General features: G+C 46.0%; 1 protein-coding gene across 1 annotated transcript in view; it reads right to left on the bottom strand.

The window, feature by feature from the left end:
• LOC126996800 (PDZ domain-containing RING finger protein 4-like) overlaps positions 1-27,263 on the bottom strand; it is a 35,601-nt gene extending 8,338 nt beyond the window's left edge. The window contains exons 1-9 of the mRNA XM_050857663.1: positions 26,910-27,263; positions 25,821-26,003; positions 17,426-17,680; positions 13,525-13,623; positions 13,052-13,152; positions 9,746-9,923; positions 7,969-8,724; positions 7,121-7,534; positions 4,170-4,307 (exon numbers count right to left, since the gene is read on the bottom strand). Of these exons, the coding sequence (XP_050713620.1) occupies positions 4,170-4,307; positions 7,121-7,534; positions 7,969-8,724; positions 9,746-9,923; positions 13,052-13,152; positions 13,525-13,623; positions 17,426-17,680; positions 25,821-26,003; positions 26,910-27,257 (2,472 nt within the window). The 5' untranslated portion in view covers positions 27,258-27,263. The remainder of the gene's footprint in view (positions 1-4,169; positions 4,308-7,120; positions 7,535-7,968; positions 8,725-9,745; positions 9,924-13,051; positions 13,153-13,524; positions 13,624-17,425; positions 17,681-25,820; positions 26,004-26,909) is intronic.
• Positions 27,264-27,476: the final 213 nt, after the last annotated feature.

The following is a 27,476-nucleotide window of genomic DNA, read 5'->3' as shown; positions in this document are numbered from 1 at the left end:
GCCCAACACGCGGAGTAACAATATTTTTTTCTGCTATCGCGTGTTGGGCCACCGGTGTACAACTCACCCCTTGTACCACCCGTGGCCCAATTCGCCATACTGGCATGTATTATTGTTCTATTGCGTCTTGCGCCACTCGTGTACCACTTATTTTTTTTGTAAATAATGTGAATGACAATAAATATATATGTCAATTATTCAATTAGTTGTGAATAAAATAGATAATATTTGATGTGTAAGTACTATGCAATGATCTTAGTCTCATTAGGATGATTTATTGATATCTTTACATGTTTTTTGTTTACAGAAATGGATCCCTCGTTATTCTATAGCAGCCGTATTGAAGATGAAGACAGCTCTGATGAAGATTTCACCATCTCCAATGAGAGTGACTCAAGCAGCAGTGATTCCAGCGAAGAAAGTGATGAAGCAGGAGGCACAGAAGGTGATAGAGCAGATGAAGCAGGAGATACAGATGATGATGGAGCAGATGAAACAGGAGAAGCAGATGATGATGATGATGATGATGATTCTGTATCTGCTAGTAGTCTTGCACCTGCACATGTATGGGGGCCTGTTTCTTCCAAACAACGTTCCTATGCCTTTACTGGCAGAGAAGAGCTGGCCATTTTGCCTCAGGTAAACTCGGTCACTGGAAAACCAGAGCCTATTCATATGTATGAATTATTCATAACGGATGCTCTTTTGGACACAATAGTTTCTCAGACAAATATATATGCCCAACAAAAAATAAATGCAACACCACTGACAAGGAGGTCAAGGCTAAATGCATGGAAACCCACAACAAGGAATGAAATTAAGAAATTCCTTGGTATAATTCTATACATGGGAATTAATGGTATGCCAGAAATATCTTGCTATTGGAGTAAAAACAAGCTGTATGCTGGCTCTTATATTAGCAGTGTGATGACCAGAGAGAGGTTTGAAATCCTTCTTAGGTGTATACATTTCAGGGATAATACTGATGTTAATGATCCACCTGATCCAATATTCAAATTGAGACCCTTGGTCACTGCCATCAGAGATCGCTGCCGGGCTGTTTACAAGCCAGGCTCCATGTTTGTGATTGATGAGAGTATGGTTCCCTTTAGGGGCAGAACTAAGATTAGGCATTATCTTCCTGGTAAATCACATAAATATGGCTTCAAGTTGTACAAGGTATGCACTCCAAGTGGGTATACATGGAATTTCAAGATTCATTCAGGCAGTCAAACAAAGCGCCAGGGACTAAACTCCACAGAAAGTCTAACAGTAGAATTATGTGAAGAACTATTTGATCAAGGTGCCACTCTTTATGCTGATAACTATTACTGTTCACTGCCTCTAGCAGAGTACCTATTGGATAAGAAAACTTACCTTTGTGGAACCCTAAAGAGCACAAGAAAGTACCTTCCAAAAGAAATCACTGAAAGCAAACTTAGAAAGAATGAAATGAAAGGACAGGAAAACAGCAATGGAGTGAAAGTTTTCAAATGGAGGGATAAAAGAAATGTTCTGACTATCTCAACTCTGCCTGAACACAGTGATCAATTATTTCCCAGCGGCAAGGTAAACAGGCGTAAAGAAGAGGTTTTCAAACCAGAAAGTGTAATGGCATACAACAAGGCAAAAAAAGGTGTAGATGTCTCTGACCAGTACACATCCTACTATAGTCCACTGAGAAAAAGCAAAAAATGGTACAGAAAGTTGGCCTTTGAACTGATTACTGGACTAGTAGTTGTAAATGCTTGGGTTCTTCATTGTCAGTACTTTTCTAGGGCTAAGATGAGTCAGCTGCAATTTCGAGAGGCTTTAGTTTGTTCACTCATTGGAGATGAACCTGATAAAATTAGACCTGGAAAAAGCCCTGGAGTCATATCAGGAAAAAGAGATCTTCATAAACTGACTGAGAAAGATGGACCTAAGAGAGCTACAAGAAAAGGTGTCGTGGCTGCTATGAAAATTATCTCTTTCTGAAGGATTCAAGATAGCTAGAAACAAAGCTAGAAGAGTAAACACCTTTTGTTTTCAGTGTGAAGATAAACCACACCTGTGTATAACATGCTTTGCTGAGAAGCACAGTGCATAAATTACAAGTCAGTAATACTTTCTTTTCACTATTAGGAAAACTGGTATGTTCAGGATGTATATTACTTTACTCAAGATTAATTTTTTGTTTTTCAAGATTATTGAAAGGATTTCAGTGCTATAACGCATTTTCCTATAAATTTTAAAGATTTGTTCATTTACCTAAAATGTTAATTTCAGTATTAAAAGCAATAAAACCATCCAAAGTGTAAAACAACGAGTGGTATTGCTCACAGCAGTCATACTAATCACTTTCAATATAGTAAAAAATTCCTAGAAATTTAATTATATTGTCAGTATACGTATTTTTCAATTTAGCTTATCCAGTTCTGCATGGGAGATTGTATTTTTGAATATTACATATATTGTTTACTTTTTATATGAAAAATGAATTTAATATTTAGTTTTTGAGTCTCAACATTTTGTATTAAAAATATATTGAATTGCAAATTACTTTGTTTAATTTTCCAATTATTTTCGACTTTTCCATACCCTTTACTAATGCATGAAACACTAAGAAATGATCACTTAGTATTTAGAAATGAGAAAATAATATTTATATTTATACCCTTGTTTAATCTTGCTTGGGCCACCGGTGTACCAATTCCCCATAAAGGAAAGTAGTTAATGGTACACCGGTGTACCAAGACGCGGGTAACGTGTTAATAAGTAAGGTTCTAGACATTCCAAAAGCTCTCCAAAGCCTGATTCCCGGCCTGGTTCTGTGGGCAGGCGCCACTTGTGCACCTCCCTGACCACCCCAAAAGATAATGAAGGGCTAGGGGTCCCTTCCTCCTAAAAGCAGCCAGGCACTTTTCTTAATTTCCTCATATTTGCCACATATGGCAACCATGTGCGGGCACCTCACTTGTGCGGATCAAGTCCTTCATGCCGGCTACTGGGTCACTGGCTTTCTCTGACACATAGGAGGAGGTGGGTTGACACCACCCTTTGCCTGATGCTTGCCTGCCATGGTGCATGCTCTATTTATTTTAAGTATTGTATAACAAGCACAATGAACACCATGTTTCAGGCAAGCAGAGGAGACAACAAAATACTGTGCCTAGCCCAAGGCTGAGGATGCTACAGTATCAACTCAATATTGTGCTTGCCAAAGTGTGGCAGTGGTGGCTCCTCTGTCTGCTTCACACTTTGTGCTCAGTGTTGTACTCTGCCCACCTGCTCCGTAAGGTGGATGGAAGCTGATGGGCTTTGAGAAAAAATGAAGTGTTAGCGCACTAAGGTCAAGGTAGAAGTTCAGCCGCTGCCAAAGATTCACAGCCTCCAAGTGGTGGTGTGCTCTGCTGCGTGGATTATGATGAAATTCATTCAGCCACTTGATTCTGTATTGCAATAAACTCACTAATTTTTTTATTCTACTGTTCAGCAGAATGGCACCCACAACACGATGCCTCTAATGGCAGCACATTCCTGCAAATGATGGTAACTCAACTAGGGTAAGGTGGACCTGGGTGCATATGCTATAGCTGCACGTGACCTAAGTGGTCATCTCCATCCCATTAGGCCTTGAGCCTGCGGTGGGTGAGAGCTCTTTACCCCGGGACGCAGGGCCAGTGTGACATCCGGGTTACCACAGTTCATCTTCCCCAGGTTTCCCCAGGTTTCCCCAGGTGCCCATTCATCGACCAACTCCAAAAGGAGGATGAAGAACTGGATGAGTTGTGCAGCATCTGCCAGGGCTGGGATTTGAACCCGGGCATGTGGCTTCATAGCTAGGCGCACTAACCACTGCACCACGGAGGAGTTTGGACTATGGATGACCTCGATAATTTCAATGCAGGTGAGTTAATTGTGCATTAAACGAAGACTCTTTGCAAGCCACTCCTCCACACTGTGCCCCTCCTCAGCACTGTGGTGAAGACTGTGCTCAGCTGTCCAACCCAGCAATGTGAAACAACCATCAAGAAGTATGCAAATAAAGTTTCAGGAGTGGTCAAGTCACAACCACCTCCACAAACCCCTTTCCCTCCTGTCCCTTTTACACCCTCCAATCCCTTAGCACCTCCCCATCCCCTCTATACCGCCTGATCACCCTCCTCCCTTCCTTACATCACCCTCACCTTCATCTCGGACATGGCATCATCGTCTGTGGTCAGTCCGGCGCGCTCCTCGTTGATCTTGATGGCACGCTCCTTCAGAATCTTGCTCCTGACGGGACGCTGCGTGATGTACCGAGTGCCATCAGGCCGACGCTTCACCTGGAGAGGATGGGGGGTGAGTTAGTGAGTGTGGTGAGGAGGAGGAAGGGGAGGTAAAGTGTAGTATTTGGGTGTGTGGTGTGAAGGAATTGGAGGAAGAGGAACAAGAAGAAGAAAAGGTGTAAGGGGTAAGGTAGGGTGTGTGGTGAGGAGGAGGAAGAGGAAAAGGACAAGGAGGATGAGGTGGCAAGGTGTAAAGGGGGTAAACGTGTATTGCAGACGTCTTGTAGAAAAGTAATCTACAGTACCCTCTCGAGTTTCGCGATCCTCGAGTTTAGCGCTTAGTCCTAAATTCTTACCGTCACGACTTTCGCACATTACCACCACGAGCTTTGCGTTGCTTTGACATGTACGGGTCACGTCTACCTACCGTTGGCGTCATGCGTGCTGCCTTTAAAGGTGGTGTCCAACCATTGGGGCTATGGACAACCATGGTTGCCCGTATGCCCAACCAGGAGCGAGTTAATTGTTGGTTGTCCTTATGAATGGAAAACGGTTGTGAGTACGAGCGTGGGTACCGAACGGCTGCATGTAAACAAACAGATGACGGCAGTGGCTGAGGAGTGAGGACCAGTGGAAGATGGCCCACCAATAGACTCGTAAAATGGACTGGCAGAGCTGCTTTGCTTACTACTTAACTAACAAGATAAGAGAACACCCCGTGCTGTGGAACCACAGTCCAACAATCTCTATATCAAGTCTATGAAAATTGTAGAATTCTCGGTGTTGTTTTCCTTTTCTTCTTCTTCTTCTGATCTGTAATGCATGGCAGCGATGGTGAGAAGTAATAGTGAAAAATAGCCAGAAAGGGCATAGAAAAGCAAAATCAGGGAAAGAAAAGGACAGAAAAACACCTAAGTTCAGGGTGAAGTGTACAAGTGTGCACTGTTAAGTAACTAAGGGGCGCTTTCACAGTTACTTTGTTTTGATCGTTACCAATGGTGGCGATCGCCGCTTAGTATTTCACGTGAAACTGGCCGATGGGGTAGTGGCGGCTGCAGACGAAGCGAGAGATGTTGAGAGTGTGTGGTAAGTGCGGGGCTAGGCTAACCCCGCAGCCGCCACTACCCGATCGGCCAGTTTCACTTGGAAATACTAAAGCAGCGATCGCCGCCATTGGTAACGATCAAAACAAACAAAATGACTGTGAAAGCGGCCCTAAGTGCATGTTGTGAAGTATAAAAGTGTGGAGAAGGAGGACCTAAGAAGTGATACAAAGCATTACAAGTCAAAAGAAGAAGTTCCACTACACTGGCCGGTGTTGCGAGAAATATCTCCCCGATGAAATTAGTCATTCTTCTGTCCACCACGCATGCACGCTGTGGGAATACACAGCTTTAAAAGTATTAATTTGCCTGGTTTTGTTCTAGTCTGTCCGCTTGTGATCTTTGTGAGCGCTGAGGGAAATATGGAAACAGCAAGCAAGTTGAACCTCTCTGCGAGCTATTTTGCGGCGGCGGCAGCGGTTTACGTTCAATTTCACGATTTTTAACAGAAAGAGTTAGCAGATTGTTTCATAACACACAGAAAACTTCCAGAAAAATATAGGTTTGTCCAACTGTCCCACGGGTGACTGCTAGCGACCGCCCTTACTTTAGCAGACGACACCACGTGGATCACAAGCGTGTATTCAGAATTGCCAGCCAATTGTAAGGCAGCCGCCTTCAACTGGGGCTTAAAAACAGTCTGTTCTTACTTCACATTTTCTGCCTATTAACAAGGTACGTATTTTGAGATAAACAAGGGAGTAAAGTCGAAAAAATTGTGATAACAAGGGAGTAAAGTCAGAAAAAGTCATTATTTTCCATGGGTCGGCGGAACCAATAAGCGCTTTTACATGGATTTCAATACCTCGAGTTTCGAGATCCTTGAGTTTAGCGCCATACCTTCGGAATGAAGCAAGCGCGAAACTCGAGAGGGTACTGTAGTGTAAAACTGTCTCCCTAAGGCTGTGTTTTGTTCAATGGAGGAATTAGTGTGGTGAGGAGGAGGATGATTAAAGAGAGTACCTGTTATGAGTAGGGGGTAATTAAGGGTACAAGCAGTGTACAAGAGTGTATTGCGGATGTCTTATATTAAATTAATCTAGTGTTAAGATGACCAAGGTTAAGTTTTGTTTGATGGAGGAATAAATTTTAGACCCCAGATAACAATGCATTTAAAAGTAGACACCTAAACTTAATATTAAAAAAACTGTTCAGAAGCTCTTACTTTTTAATGAGTCTAATCAGTGAGTTCAACAAAGGAATAAATTGAAGCCTGAAACCTGAACCTGAACTTGATTAAAATTGTTCAGAAAATTTTACACAATTATATGCAGCAGTTCCACATATTTCTAAGTGACATTTTCCCTGTGTTGAAGGAGACTCTGATAACAGTAGACTTTTGGAGGGAAAGCACAGTGTGTCTGCCCTCCACTATGTTTTGGTTGCCACAGCATCAATACCGTGCTCTGCCTCAAAGTATTTATCATTGCTGTCCTGTGAACCAAAGGCTTAAAAGTGTCAACCCTGTTTGAAGATTTGATCAAAACTGAATAGCGAATAATCTTTGTCCTAATTACTAATACTATTGTATCTAGTGCTATTATTATTACCTTTATCTACTAGAAGTCATGCCATGAGAAGTACATTTGTAACACTTTATTGGCTCTTCTACTACTACTACTACTACTATTACAACTACTGCCACAACTTACAACTACTACTACCATGCCTTACCTTCCACTCCATCTTGAGGTTCATTGGCCCTACTACTGCTACTATTACAACTACCAGTGCTACTACTGCTCTACTACTACCACTGCGCCTCACCTTCCACTCCATCTTGACGGGCTGGTCATGGTGGGCTCTTGGCGGGGCGCGGGGGGGCAGGCCGCGTGGGGTGGAGGTGGGGGTGGAGGGGGCGCTGGTGTCCCTGGTGAGGGCCTGCCGGAAGAGCTGCTGCTGGAGCCAGATGGTCTGCTGCAGATTAGCGGCGTTGGTGTACATGGTCTGGGCCGGCAGGAAGGTCACGTAATTCCTGTTGCTCTCCGTGTCTGGGGGAGCACCGGGGGGCTTGTGTGTGGGGGGATGGGGGGGTGGGGCGGTGGAGGCGTGGTCTGAGTCCTGACTCCGCCCCGCACCGCTGCTCTTCTGTGGGAGGGACGCATGGAGGGGCGGAAGCCTCATGCAGCGGCGGCAGCTGTCGCAGGAGATGGCGGAGTATGTGTCCGACTCAAGGCTCACCTGAAAGGAGGAGGAGGAGGAAAGTGAGGATTGGGCCAGCTGCTGCTGGTGCTGGTGGAACACTTGGCTGAAGGTGCAGCGAGTCTTTGTGTGAAGAAATGAATCAAAAGGGAACATGCAGCCATACCACCCCACTCACTCATTTGTCACAAAAGTGATATGTTGCACTCATACATGCACACAACCCACACCCACCCACCCACTTACACACACACACAGACACACACACACACACACACACACACACACACACACACACACACATTGGTGAAAATAATTACTACATTGTTTTTATCTGAGATAGAAAGTAAAGGACTTTGTTTCGTCCATGCGCTAATGTACTGATAGCGATTGAATTGAATTGCTGCTCCGCCCCACCAGTGCCACCACTGGCCTGACTCAGGGAGTGTGGCCTCGGGGTGCCTGGTGCCTACCTGGAGTGACTGGTCGTGTGTGGGCGGGCAGAGGGTGAGGGTGGACTGCCTGAGGGCGGGGTCCTGGCCGAGGCTCAGTTCCAGTGTGGGGGGCTGGTGGGTGCTCCCGGTGGAGTCCCCGGTGTTGTAGGCGGAGGAGGAGTCCCGCTCCTCCTGGGGCTTCGGGGGGGTTGGTGATGGCTTGGTGGAAGGGGGGGAGCGAGGGTGAGGGTTCTCCCTCATCCACTTCTCCACGGACTGTTTCCGCTCTGCCGCCCGCCGCTCACGCACACTGCCGCCGCTGCTGCTGCTGGTGCCGCTGCCCCGGCCTGCCCGGCCAGACTGGGCCGGCTGGGGCTGCAGGGCCTTCTGGTGGCCCTGGGGCCGGGGCTGGGTGCTGGCGCGGCCTGGCGTGCGGCGGCGGCCGCTGCCGCCACCGCCGGGTTCATACGGGACACAGTAGATGGGCTCGTCAGACTCGCTCACGTCTGGGATGGACTCGTAGATGTGCTCCGACTCTGAGCCAGGGGGCGGCGGCGGCCTGGCTGGCGGCCGCCCAGAGACTGACCCTTTGGCTGGAGACCGTTTTTGTTGCTGTAGTGCCTGCTGCTGCTGCTTCTGCTGCACTTCAAGAGGAACCTTGTACGGGGCCTCCACCTCCTTGGGGCCGCCCCGCCGCTCTGCTTCCAGCTCCTCGCACTCCTGGGCCAGCTCTGCCATCTTCTCCCCCAATACGGCCATCTCCCGCTCCATCGTGCCGGCGCCAGCGACCTGCACCTGCAAGACATAATGACAGCGTGGGTGGATGTTTGTGTGTTTGTTGTGTGTATGTTTGTTTTCTCTATACAACAAATTCTAATAACTGAAAACTTGGCAAGGGCTTCTGACAAGTGGGGATATTTTATTCTATTTTTTTCAAATTTAACTGCATGATGAGGCACCTTCCTGCTGCCCTCAGAAAGGTGTTAACAGTAAGGCTGCGTTTACACCAAGCGAGTCGCGTCGAGTCGAGTCACGTCAAGTCATTTGATGCGATTAATTTTGACGCATCTCCGTTTACACCGACTGCGTCAACCTGAGTCAAGTCAAGTACTCAGTCACCCATTTGACCTCATGGAGAATGGATGCATATTCTCTTGCTGAAGTAACTGCTTTGCTCTGGCTTCGTTGTCGCAGACGGAAAAATAGAGCTCGAATCTGGATGCATCATCTGAACACCAAGAGGCCAGATTTTGGAAGCTTCAGTCATTTATTCCCAGACCTGGTAAACTATCCAGAAAAATTCTACAACTTTTTTTGGATGACAAATGAAAATTTCAAGAAGCTGGTGGAGTTGACTGGACCTTCCATTAGGAAAATCAACACCTACAGGCGTGCAAGTTGATAAGGTGTTCCACCAGCATACTTCAAGACACCACGGCAGACTCGCTGTGACTGACGTCAAAATAGGTCCAGTCCTAAATGTGACTCGACGCGACTCGACGCGACGCGACGTGACGTGACTCGACGCATTCGGTGTAAACGGTTTCTTTCAAAACCCATACAAAATCAGTGTTAAAACTGGGGTGGCGATTCATGATGCGTCATGAATCGTCATGACGCGACGCGACGCGACTCGACGCGACTCGCTTGGTGTAAACGCAGCCTAAGGCTGCACACTGAATACTAGAGAGCACATCTTATAGTGGTGAATGAGTCCTGCCAGCGCAGCGGTGATCAAACTCCAGAGTCACTGCACTGTGCCTGGCAATGCCACCCAGCCTCCAGGTATGGCTGTGGGCAGGTTGATGAGCCTCACCTGTGAGCCTCTAGAGGAGGTGGAGGATGTGGAGGAGTCTCTCTTGGTGGGTTTCCGTTCACAGGAGGAGGAAGTGGAGGAGGAGGAAGAGCGGGTGGTGCTGGCGTGGGCCGAGTCCTCCTGGGAGACCTTTTTGCTGTCGCCGCTGTTGCTGCTGCGCATGGACAGCACCGGGGACCTGCGGAGAAGGGAATGTTGTTAATGCTGCTGCTGATACTCTGCACCCTTTACTTCAGCTTAATTTCTTTATCCTTAGTTGACTTGTTAATTTACTAATCCCAGAAAGCTCTATTCAAACTATTCATACTTAAAGCAGGGGCGGATCCAGAAAATCAATTTGGGGGGGGGCCCACGATGGTAAAATTTCATAAGTTAGCGACAGCCTAAAAACTGCGAAGACCAATGGATAGTGATGGCGGTTCTTTGCTTAAAATCCGCAGCTCCAGAGCAATCAACGTATATGTGACAAATGAATTTTTCTTGTACATAATGAAGTGCAATCAATATTTAAGCTGGCAAGCAATAACAAGAAACAAATCAAATTGTACATTCGACCAGTGAAAGGCAGATCTGAACAGGAAGAAATCATCACCATACGAGCATTTGAAGAAAACTGAATGTTTATTTCGATGTGTAAGCAGCAAGGGTGATCATAATACAGGTCATATATGAATTACAAACCTAACCTTTACAAAAAAAGAGTTAATATGTAAAATCAGACACAGCTGAAGATAAAAAGGAATTCTTATAGGGCTTCTTTTACATGGGATTGAGGTAACACATTTGCAAAGATTGGCTGATCTAAAGAAATATATTTACAAATTCCCAAGTATTCAACAAGTGCCTCACTAAGCAAAGAGTAGTCTGCGTTTTTTTTCGCCGAATTTGCTTATCACTCTCTCGACTGAAATGGGGATATCATAGTGGACAGAGAGGAGGGCAAGTCCGTTCAGGCGCTCTTGGCTGACGGTACTCCTCAGATAGGTTTTCAGCTTTTCAATGCTGAGAAAGATCTATCGGCTTCCGCGTTGGAGACTGGAAGTGTCAACAGAGTTTTCAAGAAAATGGCAAGATTGGGGAACATGCTGGTGCTGGTGTGTGCCTGGGCTTCTTTGATAGTTTGGAAGACCGGAACAGATAATGCCCAGCGCTCCGCTTCCGCCATCACGAGTGTCAGGGATTCGATGTCGAGCTCGTAAAGCTTCACCGCTTGAAGCACAACTGCAACGTCCGTTTCAGGGCCTTTGAGGAGTTGCTTGAGCTGAAGTGCGACAGGCACTGTGTCGTCGCTGAACAGACTCTTCAACTCAGCCAAGACGTGGTCCACGAATGGAATGTACACCGCCCAGCAATAGTACTCCTCAGCATTCTCGCCCGGAACATTTGATTGGTGGGTCTGTCGTCCACATAGTTGTGGCACAGGGATGGTGTCATGCGATGACCCCACCTTGACCAAAAGCTCTTTCGCTTTCATGAACACGTCGTGGAAATGATTCTCCGCATCTGCTCTGAACTTGGCAAAAATGGTCTCAACGCCACGAATCATGGCATAGGCTGACACCAGGTTGCCATCTTTTCTCGGAAGAGTTCGGCTCGGCTCGAGAGTATGCGCCAATATACACTCCACTACAACCAGTCCAACGAGAAAGCAGGGAACACGTGTGGCAATGAGAAGGAGCCCAGCAGTGGCGTCAAGTTCTTCCTCGAGAAAACAGCGATGACAGGCAGAAATTCAACGAAAACCAGCACTGCGTCATGCCTCTCAATCCACCTGGTGGGGCACAGGGGAACAAGCTTTTCACGCTTGGCCGAGGTAAGCTTGACAACCTCTGTGAAGCGGAGATTGCGCATATTCGAAGAATGAACGAAGTTGTACACCTCAGTCAGTGTTTGAAGAGCGATCTTCACTTCCTTGACGTCACACGCCTTCGTCAGTACTAGATTCTGCCGGTGGTTAGAGCAGTGGATTGGCTTGGCCAGGGTGTAGGCCTACTTCTTCATGAGTACTGCGGCACACCCTTTGAATTTTCCCATCATGGCACTTGCTCCATCGAAACCAAGTCCCCTGCACTTGGCCATGTCCAATCCAAGGTCTTCAACGATGCACAAAAGGAGCCAGGCTAAACCTTTACCGGTGAGGTCTTGGGCGTGCACAAAGGCAAGGAAGTCTTCCCTTATTTCCTCTTTGAAGTGCCGGATGATGATAGTGGCCTGCACTAAAATTCACTTTCTGCTTGCATGTGAGGAATGTCACAAAGATTTTTTTCCTAGGCCTTTAAATCTTGTTCTATAATATTCAATATACAATTACTGAAAATAAATAGAGAAAATCCTGAGTTCTCCAGAAATGCAACAGAAAGGTAACAGTTTTCATTTTGACTCTCAGAAAGTGGACATTTTAGCAGATGAGAGGGGGGGATCATCCGTCACCCCTGACCCCTCCCCCCCCTGGGTACGGCGTACTACGGCCCTGTACGAGTATATAGATTGTTAGATGAGTGCGGGGCCCATAAAAGCGCGGGGCCCTGGGCACGTGCCCGTTGTGCTCTAACCCTGCAGGAGTGAAAAATTACATCAAACACCGAAAAAATTTAAATCTTGCCTGAGCATCCCGTCCACCTCCGCATAGTAAAGCCCAAGGAACCTATAGAGGAGGATTTTTTTAAAGTTTGGAGAACAGCGTCCAGAGCTATCTAGCGGCGGCTGGTTTCGCTCCCCAGCTCTCTAGCTTTTTAGGGGTATCTTAAATATATTTTATGTTTTCTCAATTCATGGATATTTCAAATGTTTCAGTTATCCTAATATTTTTTTGGGGGGGCCCGGGCTATCTCATCTGGCTCCCCACGCCCTTATCCGCGCCTGCATATGCCTACAGCAGACGACACATTCCGTATTATAGTTGCAGCACATTTATAAGCGAGTCAGTTTTGTACCCACTATCCACATACACTCAAGATTTTCTGAGGGGGGGAGCCCCCCTCCCCCCCCCTGTAACTGCCCCTGACTTAAAGAGCTTGTGGTACAGCCTTTAAAAACTTTCAATTTATCTACAGATTTCCAAGTGTCAGTCGTTAAAAGTGATAAACAGATCAACAGAACCAACTAGCAATGCCTTGAAAAGTGGGTAAAAAAGACAAATCAACCACATTTTTTGTTAAGACTAATACGACATTTAAAAAATCACGCGTATGTCTATTTGTACACTTGCTCGTTCCATAAAGCTCTATTCGAACCAAACACACTCCCACCAATACAGGAAAACACTGACAACACGACACCCATTGTCTTGCCTCCCAGCTGACTGACCTGCTTGTGAGGAACTCCGAGTTGGCCTCCAGCAGCTCCACCTCCTCCTCCTCCTCCACCACGTCCTCCAGCACCTCGCCCTCCACCAGGTCATCCTCGTCCTGGGGGGAAAGGCGACGGTCAACACAAGAACAGTCAGATAAAACGGTCAGTGAGGAAAAAGTTGGAAAAAATCAATGAAAATCAGTCAAAAATTTGGAGAAAATAAAAAATCTGTCAAAAAGTTGGAGAAAATCAAAGAAAATTAGTCAAAAAGTTGGAGAAAATAAAAAATCAGTCAAAAAGTTGGAGAAAATCAAAGAAAATCAGTCAAAAAGTTGGAGAAAAACAAAGTAAATAAGTCAGAGAAAAATCACCTTTCCTTGTAATCAAACATACACCACATCACATCACCACACACAGCACACACACACAGCACACACACACCACACACACACACACACACACACCACAACCAAGACTCGAGGACTCACGTAATACTGGGTGCGGGAGACTAGCAGGCTGACCCTCGTGCCACAGCCAGCAAACAGCTCCTCGGTCTGAGCCTTGGTAGTGAGCTCCACACCATTGATCTGAAGGCAGAAAGGAAGGTTGGTCATCTATATTTCTTACAGCACAAGAAGACAGATCAAGGGACACATTCTTATAACAATGCAGGGCTTACACATTCATAATATGGCTTTAGTGGAGGTTGTGTTAGTGTTTCCATGGGTTGTGTTATGAGCCTGGTGATAGATAACCCAGCAGCAGCGACGGGCCAAATTTGTGCCATGATATAAACCCCCCAAAATAGATGATACATAAACTGATCACAAATGCTTTGATATATATTATGAAATGGTTTGTGTGAGTGATGATTTTTTCTCATTTTTCTCGCTTAGAGGGACCATTAAGAAACATTATCCCTGCTGCTACTGGGTTAATTGACAAGGCTTCTGCACCATGAATGTGAAGACACGCTGATGAGAACCCGTTTAATCTCCTCTGTGGTCTTAGGAAATGTTTGCTGTGAGAACCGAGAGTGTCTGAGAATATGAACCCAAGTGCTATGCCAAGAAAAATAGGGCCTGTAACTCGCTGGTTCCACACACAAAGAAAATATGAGAAAATGGTAAAACAAGATGACAAATAGGTGAGGAAAAGACAAAAAACATGAAAAAATGGCAAAAAAAATAATGATAAAAAGGTGAATAATGAGAAAAGGGAAAAAAATTGAAAAAATGGCAAAGAAATTTCAAAAAAAAAAAAAAAAAAAAATCGTGAAAAAAAAATTAGTCATCACATCACACCCTTCACCACAACCACCACCACAATGCTTCCACCACACCACTATCACCACCCTCTTACATACTGCCACCACCACCAGCACCACCCATATCACCACCACCACCACCCATGACAAATCACCACATTATATTCATGAGCCCAGCAATGTCCACTCAACCCCAGGACGAAGGCTTAGGGTGACCCACACATAAATTTCTGTGCTAAGAATGTGCTTGAGAAATATGAATGTGCCTTGGGGCCTAAACTAACTAGGGTGCATGTAGGCCTATTACTAACCTTACCTACTTAACTGTTCTACATTTCTCTGTTTTCTGCTGCTTTGTTTTGCCTTGTATTCTATCTTGCCCTGCTTTCTGCTTTTTCTTTTCTATTTTCATTCTATACTTATATCTATTCTTGTTTCCTATTTTCTTTTTCTATTTCTATCTATGTTCCCTTCTTTTCCCTTCAATGCTGTTCTCTTATCTTCCCTTCCCTGCTGTTCTCTGCTCTTCCCTTCCCTGCTGTTCTCTGCTCTTCCCTTCCCTGCTGTTCTCTTCTCTTCCCTTCCCTGCTGTTCTCTTCTCTTCCCTTCCCTGCTGTTCTCTGCTCTTCCCTTCCCTGCTGTTCTCTTTTCTTCCCTGCTGTTCTCTTTTCTTCCCTGCTGTTCTCTTCCCTTCCCTGCTGTTCTCTTTTCTTCCCTGCTGTTCTCTTCCCTTCCCTGCTGTTCTCTTCTCTTCCCTTCCCTGCTGTTCTCTTCCCTTCCCTGCTGTTCTCTTTTCTTCCCTGCTGTTCTCTTCCCTTCCCTGCTGTTCTCTTCCCTTCCCTGCTGTTCTCTTCTCTTCCCTTCCCTGCTGTTCTCTGCTGTTCTCTGCTCTTCCCTTCCCTGCTGTTCTCTTCCCTTCCCTTCCCTGCTGTTCTCTGCTCTTCCCTTCCCTGCTGTTCTCTGCTCTTCCCTTCCCTGCTGTTCTCTTTTCTTCCCTGCTGTTCTCTTTTCTTCCCTGCTGTTCTCTTCCCTTCCCTGCTGTTCTTTTTTCTTCCCTGCTGTTCTCTTCCCTTCCCTGCTGTTCTCTTCCCTTCCCTTCCCTCCTCTGCTGTTCTCTTCCCTTCCCTCCCCTGCTGTTCTCTGCTCTTCCCTTCCCTGCTGGTCTCTTCCCTTCCCTTCCCTGCTGTTCTCTGCTCTTCCCTTCCCTGCTGTTATCTTTTCTTCCCTTCCCTGCTGTTCTCTTTTTTTCCCTTCCCTGCTGTTCTCTTCCCTTCCCTGCTGTTCTCTTTTCTTCCCTGCTGTTCTCTGCTCTTCCCTTCCCTGCTGTTCTCTTCTCTTCCCTTCCCTGCTGTTCTCTTTTCTTCCCTGCTGTTCTCTGCTCTTCCCTTCCCTGCTGTTCTCTTCTTTTCCCTTCCCTGCTGTCCTCTTTTCTTCCCTGCTGTTCTCTTTTCTTCCCTGCTGTTCTCTGCTCTTCCCTTCCCTGCTGTTCTCTTTTCTTCCCTGCTGTTCTCTTCCCTTCCCTGCTGTTCTCTTTTCTTCCCTGCTGTTCACTTCCCTTCCCTGCTCTTCTCTTGTCTTCCCTGCTGTTGTCGTCCCTTCCCTGCTGTTCTCTTTTCTTCCCTGCTGTTCTCTTTTCTTCCCTGCTGTTCTCTTTTTTCCCTTCCCTGCTCTTCTCTTCCCTTCCCTGCTGTTCTCTTTTCTTCCCTGCTGTTCTCTTTTCTTCCCTGCTGTTCTCTTTTTTTCCCTTCCCTGCTCTTCTCTTACCTTCCCTGCTGTTCTCTTCCCTTCCCTGCTGTTCTCTTTTCTTCCCTGCTGTTTTCTTCCCTTCCCTGCTGTTCTCTTTTCTTCCCTGCTGTTCTCTTTTTTTTCCTTCCCTGCTGTTTTCTTCCCTTCCCTGCTGTTCTCTTTTCTTCCCTGCTGTTCTCTTTTCTTCCCTGCTGTTCTCTTTTCGTCCCTGCTGTTATCGTGTCTTCCCTCCCCTGCTGTTCTCTTTTTTTTCCCTTCCCTGCTGTTCTCTTCCCTCCCCTGCTGTTCTCTTTTTTTTCCCTTCCCTGCTGTTCTCTTCCCTTCCCTGCTGTTCTCTTTTCTTCCCTGCTGTTCTCTTACCTACCCTGCTGTTCTCTTTTTTTCCCTTCCCTGCTGTTCTCTTCCCTTCCCTGCTGTTCTCTTTTCTTCCCTGCTGTTATCTTTTCTTCCCTTCCCTGCTGTTCTCTTTTTTTCCCTTCCCTGCTGTTCTCTTTTTTTCCCTGCTGTTCTCTTTTTTCCCCTTCCCTGCTGTTCTCTTCCCTTCCCTGCTGTTCTCTTTTCTTCCCTGCTGTTCTCTTCCCTCCCCTGCTGTTCTCTTTTTTTCCCTTCCCTGCTGTTCTCTTCCCTTCCCTGCTGTTCTCTTCCCTTTCCCTGCTGTTCTCTTCCCTTCCCTGCTGTTCTCTTCCCTTCCCTTCTGTTCTCTTTTCTTCCCTGCTGTTCTCTTCCCTCCCCTGTTGTTCTCTTTTTTTCCCTTCCCTGCTGTTCTCTTCCCTTCCCTGCTGTTCTCTTTTCTTCCCTGCTGTTATCTTTTCTTCCCTGCTGTTCTCTTTTTTTCCCTTCCCTGCTGTTCTCTTTTTTTCCCTTCCCTGCTGTTCTCTTCTCTTCCCTTCCCTGCTGTTCTCTTTTCTTCCCTGCTGTTATCTTTTCTTCCCTCCCCTGCTGTTATCTTTTCTTCCCTTCCCTGCTGTTCTCTTTTTTTCCCGTCCATGCTGTTCTCTTCTCTTCCCTTCCCTGCTGTTCTCTTTTCTTCCCTGCTGTTCTCTGCTCTTCCCTTCCCTGCTGTTCTCTTTTCTTCCCTGCTGTTCTCTTCCCTTCCCTGCTGTTCTCTTTTCTTCCCTGCTGTTCTCTTTTCTTCCCTGCTGTTCTCTTTTCTTCCCTGCTGTTCTCTTTTCTTCCCTGCTGTTCTCTTTTCTTCCCTGCTGTTCTCTTTTCTTCCCTGCTGTTCTCTTCCCTTCCCTGCTGTTCTCTTTTCTTCCCTGCTGTTCTCTTTTCTTCCCTGCTGTTCTCTTTTCTTCCCTGCTGTTCTCTTTTCTTCCCTGCTGTTCTGTTTTCTTCCCTTCCCTGCTCTTCTCTTCTCTACCCTTCTCTGTACTCACCTGCAAGATCTGGTCGCCTATCCTCAGCCTGCCGTCCCTGCTCGCCACCGTCCCCTGCTCAATCTGGGACACGAGGACCTCCGTCACCACGCCCTTGTACGCCTGCTGCCCCGCCCCCCCATCGCCCCCGCCCTCGTCCTCTGCTGCCCCCGGGTCCTGCTCCGCTACGTGCGTGGGCGGGGGGGCGGGGGCGTTGCTGTAGTAGAGGGTGAGGCCGAGTTTCTCATTCTCCGTGGTGCGTTCCAAGATGATCTCCTGAAGGGGAAGGGGGACTGGTTAGGAGGGTTTGGGTGGGAGGGAGAGAGGGAAAGTGGGAGAAGGGAGGGAAAGAAGAGGGTAGGAGGGTGGGAGGGAGGGAGGGAAGTAAGGGAAGGAATTGAAAGTTATAAGTACAAATGTTAGGTAGGTATTTAGTCTCTCTCTCTCTCTCTCTCTCTCTCTCTCTGAACGTCCGAAGCATCGTGCGCGGTCTCTGAGCTCCTGATGAAACACTTACTGCCATCTTCTCCAACATTTCGTGACTCATACATCCACATTTTTTAAGGCTTTGGTAGAGGTTGTGTTAGTATTTCCATGAGCCTAGTGACAGTCTGACAAGGCCTCAACACCATGAACGTAGAAAACCACCCATGTGAAGGCGACTAATCTCTTTTGTGACTTTGGAACTAATTGTGGGAGCCGAAAGCGTCTGAGCATACCGACCTTACACACACAGATTTGGTAAGGCTTTCGTAGAGGTTGAGTTAATACTATTTCCATGGGTAGTTTTATGGGCCTAGAGATAGTTTGACAAGGCTCCTACACCATGAACGTGAAAACACTTATGACAAACCGACTAGATGTTGAGCGAGCCGAATGCGTCTGAGAATATGAACTGAAGTGACTGAGCGATCGTTTGAAGATTCGGCTCGGTTCGATTTCGGTTCAAACGACTTTAAGAAGTTTACTTGAATAGTGAGAGGCCACAATTAGTGTCTCATACAGGTAAGTTAAGAGGAATATATAAAGAGAATAGAATCAGCCTCTCTCTCTCTCTCTCTCTCTCTCTCTCTCTCTCTCTCTCTCTCTCTCTCTCTCTCTCTCTCTCTCTCTCTCTCTCTCTCTTATTCCTTAACCTCCTTCCTTTACCCATTCCTCCTCCTCCTCCTCCTCCTATCCTCTGATCCATTTTCCTCTCTACTTTCTCTTTTCGTTTTCATTGACATTTTCATTTTATTATTATTATTTCTTCCTCTTCTTTTTCTTCTTCTTCTTCTGCTTCTTTTTCCTCCTCCTCCTCCTCTTCCTCCTCCTCCTCCTCCTGTTGTTCGCTTGCCAGGCCGCCATCCATCCTTCCCTCAACCCAAGACAAAAAAAAAAGATTATTCTAACTTCCAGACTTGGTAAACGTGTCCATTAGAGAGATGAAGGTGTGTGTGTGTGTGTGTGTGTGTGTGTATGGAGGAAGAGGTAAGTTTGAGGAGGAGGAAGGGGAAGAGGAAAAAAGGAGGAGGAGGTAAAAGAGAAGGAGAAGTTTAAAGTGGAGGAGGAAGAAAAGTAGGAGTGAAAAGAGAAAAATGGGAAGGAGGAAGAAGAAGAAGAGGAAATACGAAAAGGAAGAAGAAAAAGATAAAGATGAAAATTTTGATGAAAAAGAAGTGAAATTAAAAAGAAAAAGAAAAAGTAGAAAGATACGGAAACACGGACAACTGATAAAAGTGGAAAGAAGAAATAGGAGAGAAAAAGAAGATGAGGAGGAGGAGGAAAACGAAGAAAAGGAAGAGAAGGAAATAGACGCAGAGGAGAAGTTGAAATAAGTTAAGAAGGAAGAAGAAAACAAGCAAAAAAAGCCTGAAAAGAGAGAAGGAGAGAGAAACGCAAGAGGAGAAGAAGGAAGAAGAGGAGGAGAAATATAGACAGAAGAAAAAGAAGGAAGAGAGGAGGATAACAGACAATGGAAGAGGAAAAGCAATTGTAGGAAGAAGAAGGAGACGAGGAGAAGGAAGAAGAGGAGGAGGAGGAGGAGGAGGAGGATAAACAATCGATGATATAACCCAGCATCAGAATCCAGTGTTTGTTGTGTGTCCAGTTTTCAAGAAGCGGTTTAGAGAGGCTTTGATCATCCTAATGGAGAGAGAGAGAGAGAGAGAGAGAGAGAGAGAGAGAGAGAGAGAGAGAGAGAGAGAGAGAATTGATTGAAAATAACATAATCAAATGCTCAATCTATGCATTCTCTCTCTCTCTCTCTCTAATCACCAACCTGTACAAATTTTTCACTCTAAAAACAAAAAAAGAAAAGAAGCAGAGAGAGAGGCGGAAGAGAAGGCAGAAAAGGAGGGAAAGGAGGAAGAAGAGAGAGAGAGAGAGAGAGAGAGAGAGAGAGAGAGAGAGAGAGAGAGACCAAAGTCTAATTGGTTTTCTGGAGAAGGATAAATTTTCTTCTATTGTTTCTCCTTGTGATGTAGAGAGGGAGGGAGGGAGGGAGGGAAAGGAAGAGGAAGGGAGAGAGGGAGGATAGGAAGAGAAAGAGAGGAATAAGGGAATAAAAGGAAGTGAGGAAGAGGAAGAGAGAAGGGAGAGGAGAAAGGGAGGAAAGGAGTATGAGGAAGGAGGAGGGAAAAGGAAGAGAAAGAGGGAGGAAGATTAAAGATGGGGAAGGAAGAGTGAGGAAGAGGAAGGGAGAAGAGAAAGGAAGATAAAGGGAGGAGAGGAAGGGAAGGAAGAGAGAGAGAGTGAGGAAGAAAAGGAGAAGGAAAATGAAGTGAGGAGGAAGGGGGAGGAAAAGAAGAAAGGAAGAAAGGAAGGAAGGAACGAGCGAAGGAAAGAGGGAACAAAATAAACAAGGAGAGGATGACGAAGAGAGAGAGAGAGAGAGAGAGAGAGAGAGAGAGAGAGAGAGAGAGAAGAGGAGAAGCGAAGAGAAAAGACGAAAAGATAAAAAAAAGAACGAACGAAAGAAAGAGAAATAATATGAAAATAAATATAAGCGAGGGGAGAAAACTTACGAAAAGAACTTGAGGGACAAAGAGAAGTGAAAATATGTTAGTAATTGTCCTTCCTTTGTCCTCATTACCTCACTGATTACCGCGGCCACGACCCAGCACGGCAAGGCGGAGTGACGGAAGGAAGGAAGGAAGGAAGGAAGGAATAAAGGAATGGAGGAAGGAATAAAGGAATGGAGGAAAGAATAATGGAAGGGATAAAGGAATTAGTAAGGGAATAGAGGAAAAGAAGAAGGAATAAAGAAATGGAGGAAAAAATAATGGAAAGGAGAAAGGGATAAAGGAATAGAAGAAGGAATAAAGGAATGGAGGAAAGATTAATGGGAAGGAGGAAGGGATAAAAAAATTAGTAAAGGAATAAAGGAAGGAATCGAAGAAATGAAGGAATAAAAGAATGGAATAAAGGAGTGAAATAAATGAAGGAAGGAAGGAATAAGGAAATTAAATTATGAAATAAAGGAATAGAGGAAGGAAATAAAGTAAAGGAATGAAGTAAATGAATGAATTAGTGAAATAAAGGAGGGAAACAAAGGAATTATTATTATATAAACGAATGAAAAAAGGAATGAAGGAATGAAATAAAAGTGTGTGTGTGTGTGTGTGTGTGTGTTGTTGTTGTTGTTGTTGTTGTTGTTGTTGTTGTTGGTGGTGGTGGTGGTGGTGGTGGTGTTTTGGTTGTTATAATTCTTCTTCTTCTTCTCCTTCTCCCTCATGCGTTTTGCTTTCCCCTCCATCTCTCCCCTTCTCCATTTTCTCCCTCTCCTTCCTTCCTTCCTTCCCTTCTAACCCTCCTCCCTTCTCCCTCTCTGACTTTCCCTTTCCCTCCCTTTCACTTTCCTTCAATTATCTCTCTATGAATTTCTCTCTCTCTCTCTCTCTCTCTCTCTCTCTCTCTCTCTCTCTCTCTCTCTCTCTCTCTCTCTTCTCCCGATCTATCCATCTATCTATCTATCTTCCTTTCTTTATCTATCTATATCTACCCGCATACCCTCCGGGTATGCGGGTGAAGTGTTTTCACCTCAGGGAACTAGACGTCCCTGCCCTGCATAGTCTCAGGTCACCCTTGGACAAGGTGTAATACCTGATCTGTCTCCCGTGCCAGGGTCACGGTGAAGCCTCTGGGCAGCAGCAGTGGTGGATTGGACTGCAGGCAGAGGATCTCTTTATGAGACAATGGCTGGAGTTTCCTAGTCAGCTGGACCGTGCCTAATTATTTAGGCCTGCGGTGTAGAGGAGTGTGGCGACCTCTACACTAAAAAGCCTCCCTGGGAACCAGTTGTCGGTGTGAGCTTCCCGTCCCTCCCCTCTATCGACGGTACTCCCATCCCTAGTCTGCATAACAGCTGGTTCTTGTTTTCTCCTGAAAGAGATGTCTTCCGTGGGCCATTTGAGGTTGTACCTCCCGGCTTCTAGGTGGAGTTTCTGAGGGTTTTTCTTATACTCAAGGAATATTTCAGCTTTTTGGTCTCTCAGGAAGGGCGTCTGATACTCTCTAGAGTTGGTGAAGAACACCTGGTGACAGGTGCCACTGGCCAGGCCTCGAAAGGGTCGCAGAGTTGGGTTAGACGTTTCGGAAAGTGGGAACGAATTGCTGGTTCCTCTCCTCCCTTGCCAGCTCTGCTCTATGTGACTACGCCGGCCCCGTTCTATGGGACAAAACTTCGAGGACAATAGCTGAAAAGCGCCGGGTTGTGAAAGTCTCTCTCGTGACCGAGGCTCAGGACAAGGGATTGGTCTTTGAGGCGTTTTCAAGACCCTGTAGGAGCGAACTCCCAGTGTTGGAGGCATCTAACACAGCAGTATCTAGTTTCCATGCACAATTTTTATCCAACTCAATTTATGGTCACATTTTAAGTTATTTCGAAAGCGCTTTTAATATTTGCCGAAACTGTAAACTCGCTTAAATTTCTAACAATGCCTTCGAACCTTAAGTGTGACGTCTGTCCCGGACGATTTGCAGCTCAGTTCTTCCAGCTGAGTAAAACTTGCCGCCTCTGCGTTCAAAGATTACATCTTCAGAAGGCTGTGACTGAATGGAAAGTCAAACATAATGATCTTGAAAAGAAATTCGAAGCCCTTCAGGAATTTGTTTCAAATAATGTGGCAGTGACTCCACCATCGATGGTGGAGAGGCCCTCCACCGAGACTGTGCCCTCTCCAGACGAATCTCCTGCTTCACGGGAGGACGTGTTACCTGCCTCACAGGTTGACTCCCAGCCTGCCTCACAGATTAACCCCCAGCCTGCCTCACAGGCTAACCCCCAGCCTGCCTCACAGGCTAACCCTCAGCTTGCCTCACAGGCTAACCCCCAGCCTGCCTCACAGGACAACCGCCAGCCTGCCTCACAGGCTGACCCCCAGCCCGCTTCACAGGCTGACCCCCAGCCCGCTTCACAGGCCAACCCCCAGGCTGCTTCACAGGCTAACTCCCAGGTTGCCTCACAGGACATCTTCCAGCCTGCCCCACTTAACGCTTCTCTTCCTGCATCACAGGATGTCGGGTTCTAACCTGTAAGGAATGGAGCCAAACCGAAGCAGGCAACCAAGAATTTACTGACCCCCACTACCTTCAATAGGTTCCAGGTGCTGGCAGACGCTCGATGTCAGAAGCGGCGTACCTCAAGGATCAGTGCTTGGCCCCATGCTCTTCTTAATTTATGTTAATGATATCGATGATGGGCTCACTTGCAAAGTATCTAAATTTGCTGATGACACAAAAATTGCTAGTAAAGTAATTGCGACACTCGACGAAGAAGCTTTACAATCAGATCTAGATCGACTTGCACGTTGGGCCAATCAATGGCAAATGAAATTTAACGTTGACAAATGTAGTGTTGCACATCGGAAAAAAATAACAATCGCGTTCAGTACGTAATGAATGGCAAACAACTTTCTGCAGTAAGCAAAGAAAAGGATCTTGGAATCACTATATCAAGCGATTTAAAGCCCGGTCAGCATTGTTCAGAGGTAGTTAAAACTGCAAACAAATTGGTTGGCTTCATCGGACGAGTCTTTAATAATAAATCGGAAAAAGTAATATTAAAACTGTATAATTCGTTGGTTCGACCCCGTCTAGAGTACTGTGTACAGTTTTGGTCTCCCTACTACAGAAAAGACATAGAAAAGTTGGAACGGGTTCAACGAAGAGTAACAAAGATGATTCCTAGGTTGAGAAATTTATCATATGAACAAAGGCTTAATGAAGTAAATTTATTCAGTCTATCAAAACGAAGAAAGCGAGGCGATCTAATAGAAGTGTTTAAAATGTTTAAAGGATTCAGTGATATTAATGCGGAAGATTACTTTACAATTGATCGATCAAATGAACAAGAAGAAATCAGAATTTGAAGATAAGTGGTAAAAGATTCTCGTCGCACGAAGCCAAATACTTCTTCTTCAATCGAGTAGTTAATGTTTGGAGCTCTCTACCCTGTGATGTTGATAGTACAACAGTTACGACCTTCAAGAATAGATTAGACAAGTGTTTTGAATCCAACCAGCAACTAAGATATTACTCATTGTCGTAATAACGTTAAGTTCTTTCGAATACTGAAGTCCTTGTCCGCTTTTATCGCCCGGTTAGTGGTAGCAGTAATGGTAGTTCTTTCCTCTTTCCTACATAATTTCCATGCAGTTTTTCCATGCTGCATGGTTTTTTTTCCTTTCCTGCCAGCTTTGGCTGGAGGGATAGGGGGGTTGGGAGGAGCCTTCGCCTTTGATGTCCTTCATCTTCCACCCTTGATTAGATAGTTAGTGTAGCTTGTCACAAACAGCCTCGTAAGGACCAGCAGGTCTGCTATTGTTTGTTCTTCCTTTGTGTCCTCTCTCTCTCTCTCTCTCTCTCTCTCTCTCTCTCTCTCTCTCTCTCTCTCTCTCTCTCTCTCAGAACAAAAGATGAAAACGCACTAAAAAAGGGTTTAAGGAGACATCGCTGTGAGAGAGAGAGAGAGAGAGAGATCAATGACAATAATATCTAACCTCTGTCTCTCCCTTTCTTCCTCCTCTCTTTCCTCCTTCCTCCTCTTCCTCTCCTCCCTCCTTTCCTCCTCTCTCTCATCTCCTAATCTTCTTTTCATAGCGAGGAGGAGGAGGAGGAGGAGGAGGAGGAGGAAGAAAACGGCCAACATGAAAACTCCCCGATTAGCCATAACACGCGGGTCACTGGAAAGGTTTGGATCCCATGAAGGTGTGCTATAGAGTGTTGGATTCCCTTGGTGCGGGGCAGAGGAGGATTTGAAGCTTCCTTAAGGGTTGTTAGAGGTTTCGGGCGTTTCTTTGGTGATATGACACACACACACACACACACACACACACACACACACACGAACAATCATCAGTAATTGCTTTCCTGAACTTACTCTCGTCCGATTGTTGGAAGAGGAAGAGGAGGAGGAGGAGGAGGAGGGGGGGAAAAAAGCGTTACCTAAACATCTAATTATCGACTTTCCTTCTCCTCCATTCACTGTTTTCTCCTCTTTTGTTTTCCCTCCATTCTCCTTTCTTCTCTTATCCTCCAATTTCCTTTCCTCCTCTCTTTCATTCTCCATTCTCCTTTTCCTTCTATCTTTCTTCCTTCTTTTCTTCTCTCCTTCCTTCTTTCTTCCATTCAACCTCTACCACTCTCCTTCTTTCTTCCATCCAGTTCTTTCCTTCCCTCATTTCCTCCTCCACCTTCTCTCCTTCCACTAGTTTCCTCTCTCTACTTCTTCCTCCATCTCATTCTTTCCTCCACTATATTCCTTCCTCCCTTTATATATTTTCCTTCATCTATCCTTCCCTCCACTTACTCTCTCCTATGATTTATTCTTTCCTTCCTTCTTCCTTCCTTCCTTCTTTCCTTCATTTCTTACTTCCAGATTTTTACGTATTTTTTTTCTTCCTTCCCAAAATGATGGTCTGAAATCTCTCTCTCTCTCTCTCTCTCTCTCTCTCTCTCTCTCTCTCTCTCTCTCTCTCTCTCTCTCTCTCTCTCTCTCACACACACACACACACACACACACACACACACACACACACACACATCGCTCACTTTTTCTTTCCTCCTCTCCTTCTTTCTCCATCATCTTTTCTTACATCAATCCTCAACCATTTTCCTTCATTCTTCCTTTCTCCTTCTTTCATCCTCTGTTTCCTCCGCCCGGTTCTTTCCTCCACCCTTTTTTTCCTCCCCATTTTCTCTACCACCTTCTTTCCTCCACTAATTTCCTCCATCTACGGTTTCCTCTATCTACTTCCTCCTCCACCTCATACTGTCCTCCACTCAGTTCATTCCTCCACCTACCTTATTCTTTTCTTCCACTCAATTCTTCCTTCCTTTACATGTTTTCCTTTATCTCTCCCTTCCTCCAGTTATTCTTTCATTTCACTTACTCCTTTCACTTCTCTTCCTCTCTCCCTTTCTCTCTGCCACTCACTTCAAGGTCAATCTCCTGCTCCAAGTACTGCGAGATCGACTGCGGGAGATCGCCGGGGAAGATGTAGTCGCCGTCCGGGGAGTCAGAATCGCTCCCGTCACCCACACCAACGCCCACGCCCGCCGCTGCCGCCGCCCACGCTGACGCCGCCACCTCCCACTCGCTCACGCCCATCAGGGAAATCTGTAATGGAGAGGGATGAGTGGGGTGGGGTGATATGAGTGAGAGGTGGTGGTGGTGGTGGTGGAGGAGGTGGTGATGTGGTAGTGAAGAAGAAGAAGAAGAAGAAAAGATGGAGAAGAAGAAAAGAAAAAAGAAAAGAAAAAGAAAAAAAAAAGAAAAAAAAAGAAGAAGAAGAAGAAGAAGAAGAGGAAAAAGAAGAAAAAGAAAAAGAAAAAGAAGAAGAAAAAGAAGAAAAACAAGAACAAGGAAAAGAGTAAAAAAGATAATAGAAGAACAAGAGTGAAAAATGATAGTCTAATAGGAAGAAGAAATAGGAGCTGTAGTAGTAGTAGTAGTAGTAGTAGTAGTAGTAGTAGTAGTAATAGTAGTAGTAATAGTAGTAGTAGTAGTAGTAGTAGTAGTAGTAGTAACATAAGTAATAGTAAAAGAAGAAGAAAACGATAATGATGATGAAGCGCACACACACACACACACACACACACACACACACACACACACACACACCTCCTCTCCTCTCCCTACCCTCACACACACAACCCCCTCCCCTTCCCTTCCCTTCCATCCCCACCCCTATCCTTTTTTTTTCCTTATTCTCTGTTTCCTCCACTCAATTCTTTCCTTCGCTCATTCTTTCTTTCCCTTAGTTCCTCCTCCACTTTCTTTCTTTTCATTAGTTTCCTTCCCTCTTCATCCTCTACCCCCCTTCCCTCCCCGCCCCCGCACATAACCCTCCCTCCACCCTCCGCAACCCAACCCAACCCAACCCAACTCAACCCAACCCTCCTCAACTCAACCTAACCCAACCCAGCTCAATCCAACCCTCCTCAACCCAACTCAACCCAACCCTCCAAACCAACTCAACCCAACCCTCCTCAACTCAACCTAACTTAACCCAACCCAACTCACCTCCGTCTGCGTCCCCGTTGTGCTGCTATCTCCATCCCTCACACTCCCCTCCTCCTCCCGCGCCTCCTCCTCCTCCTCCTCCTCGCCCTTCCTCCCCTGCTTTCCCGGGGCGTGGGCGTGGGCGGGGGGCGAGGGCGGGTGCTGCTGGGTGTTGTTGTTGTGGGGGCGCCGCAACACCTGCACCAGGATGGGCTCCTCCGCCTCCTGGAACACCTGCACCGCCTCAGTGTGGCTCAGCCCGCTCACGTCGTGCCCGTTCACCTGGAGAAGGAGGTTCGTTAGCACCGGGGGGATGTGGCACAGGGGAAAATTAATACCTGGAGAACTTACTCTAATCATAACACTCATAACCTTAGCACCTGTGGAAGTTATCACCTCCAAAAACTCAACACCTGTGAACTTAGCCCCTGTGGAACTTTGCACCTGTGGAACTTGTCATCTGTGGAACCTCAATTACCACCTCCAAATACTTAGAACTTGTGGAACTTAAATTATCACCTCCAAAAACTTAGAACCTGTGGAACTTACCACCTTCAAAAAAATTAACACCTGTGAACTTAACACCTG

Source organism: Eriocheir sinensis, chromosome 11 (genome assembly GCF_024679095.1).
Source record: "Eriocheir sinensis breed Jianghai 21 chromosome 11, ASM2467909v1, whole genome shotgun sequence".
Taxonomy (NCBI): Eukaryota; Metazoa; Arthropoda; class Malacostraca; order Decapoda; family Varunidae; genus Eriocheir; species Eriocheir sinensis.
Note: the sequence above shows the minus strand (reverse complement) of the source record. Positions and strands in the feature narration are given on the sequence as shown.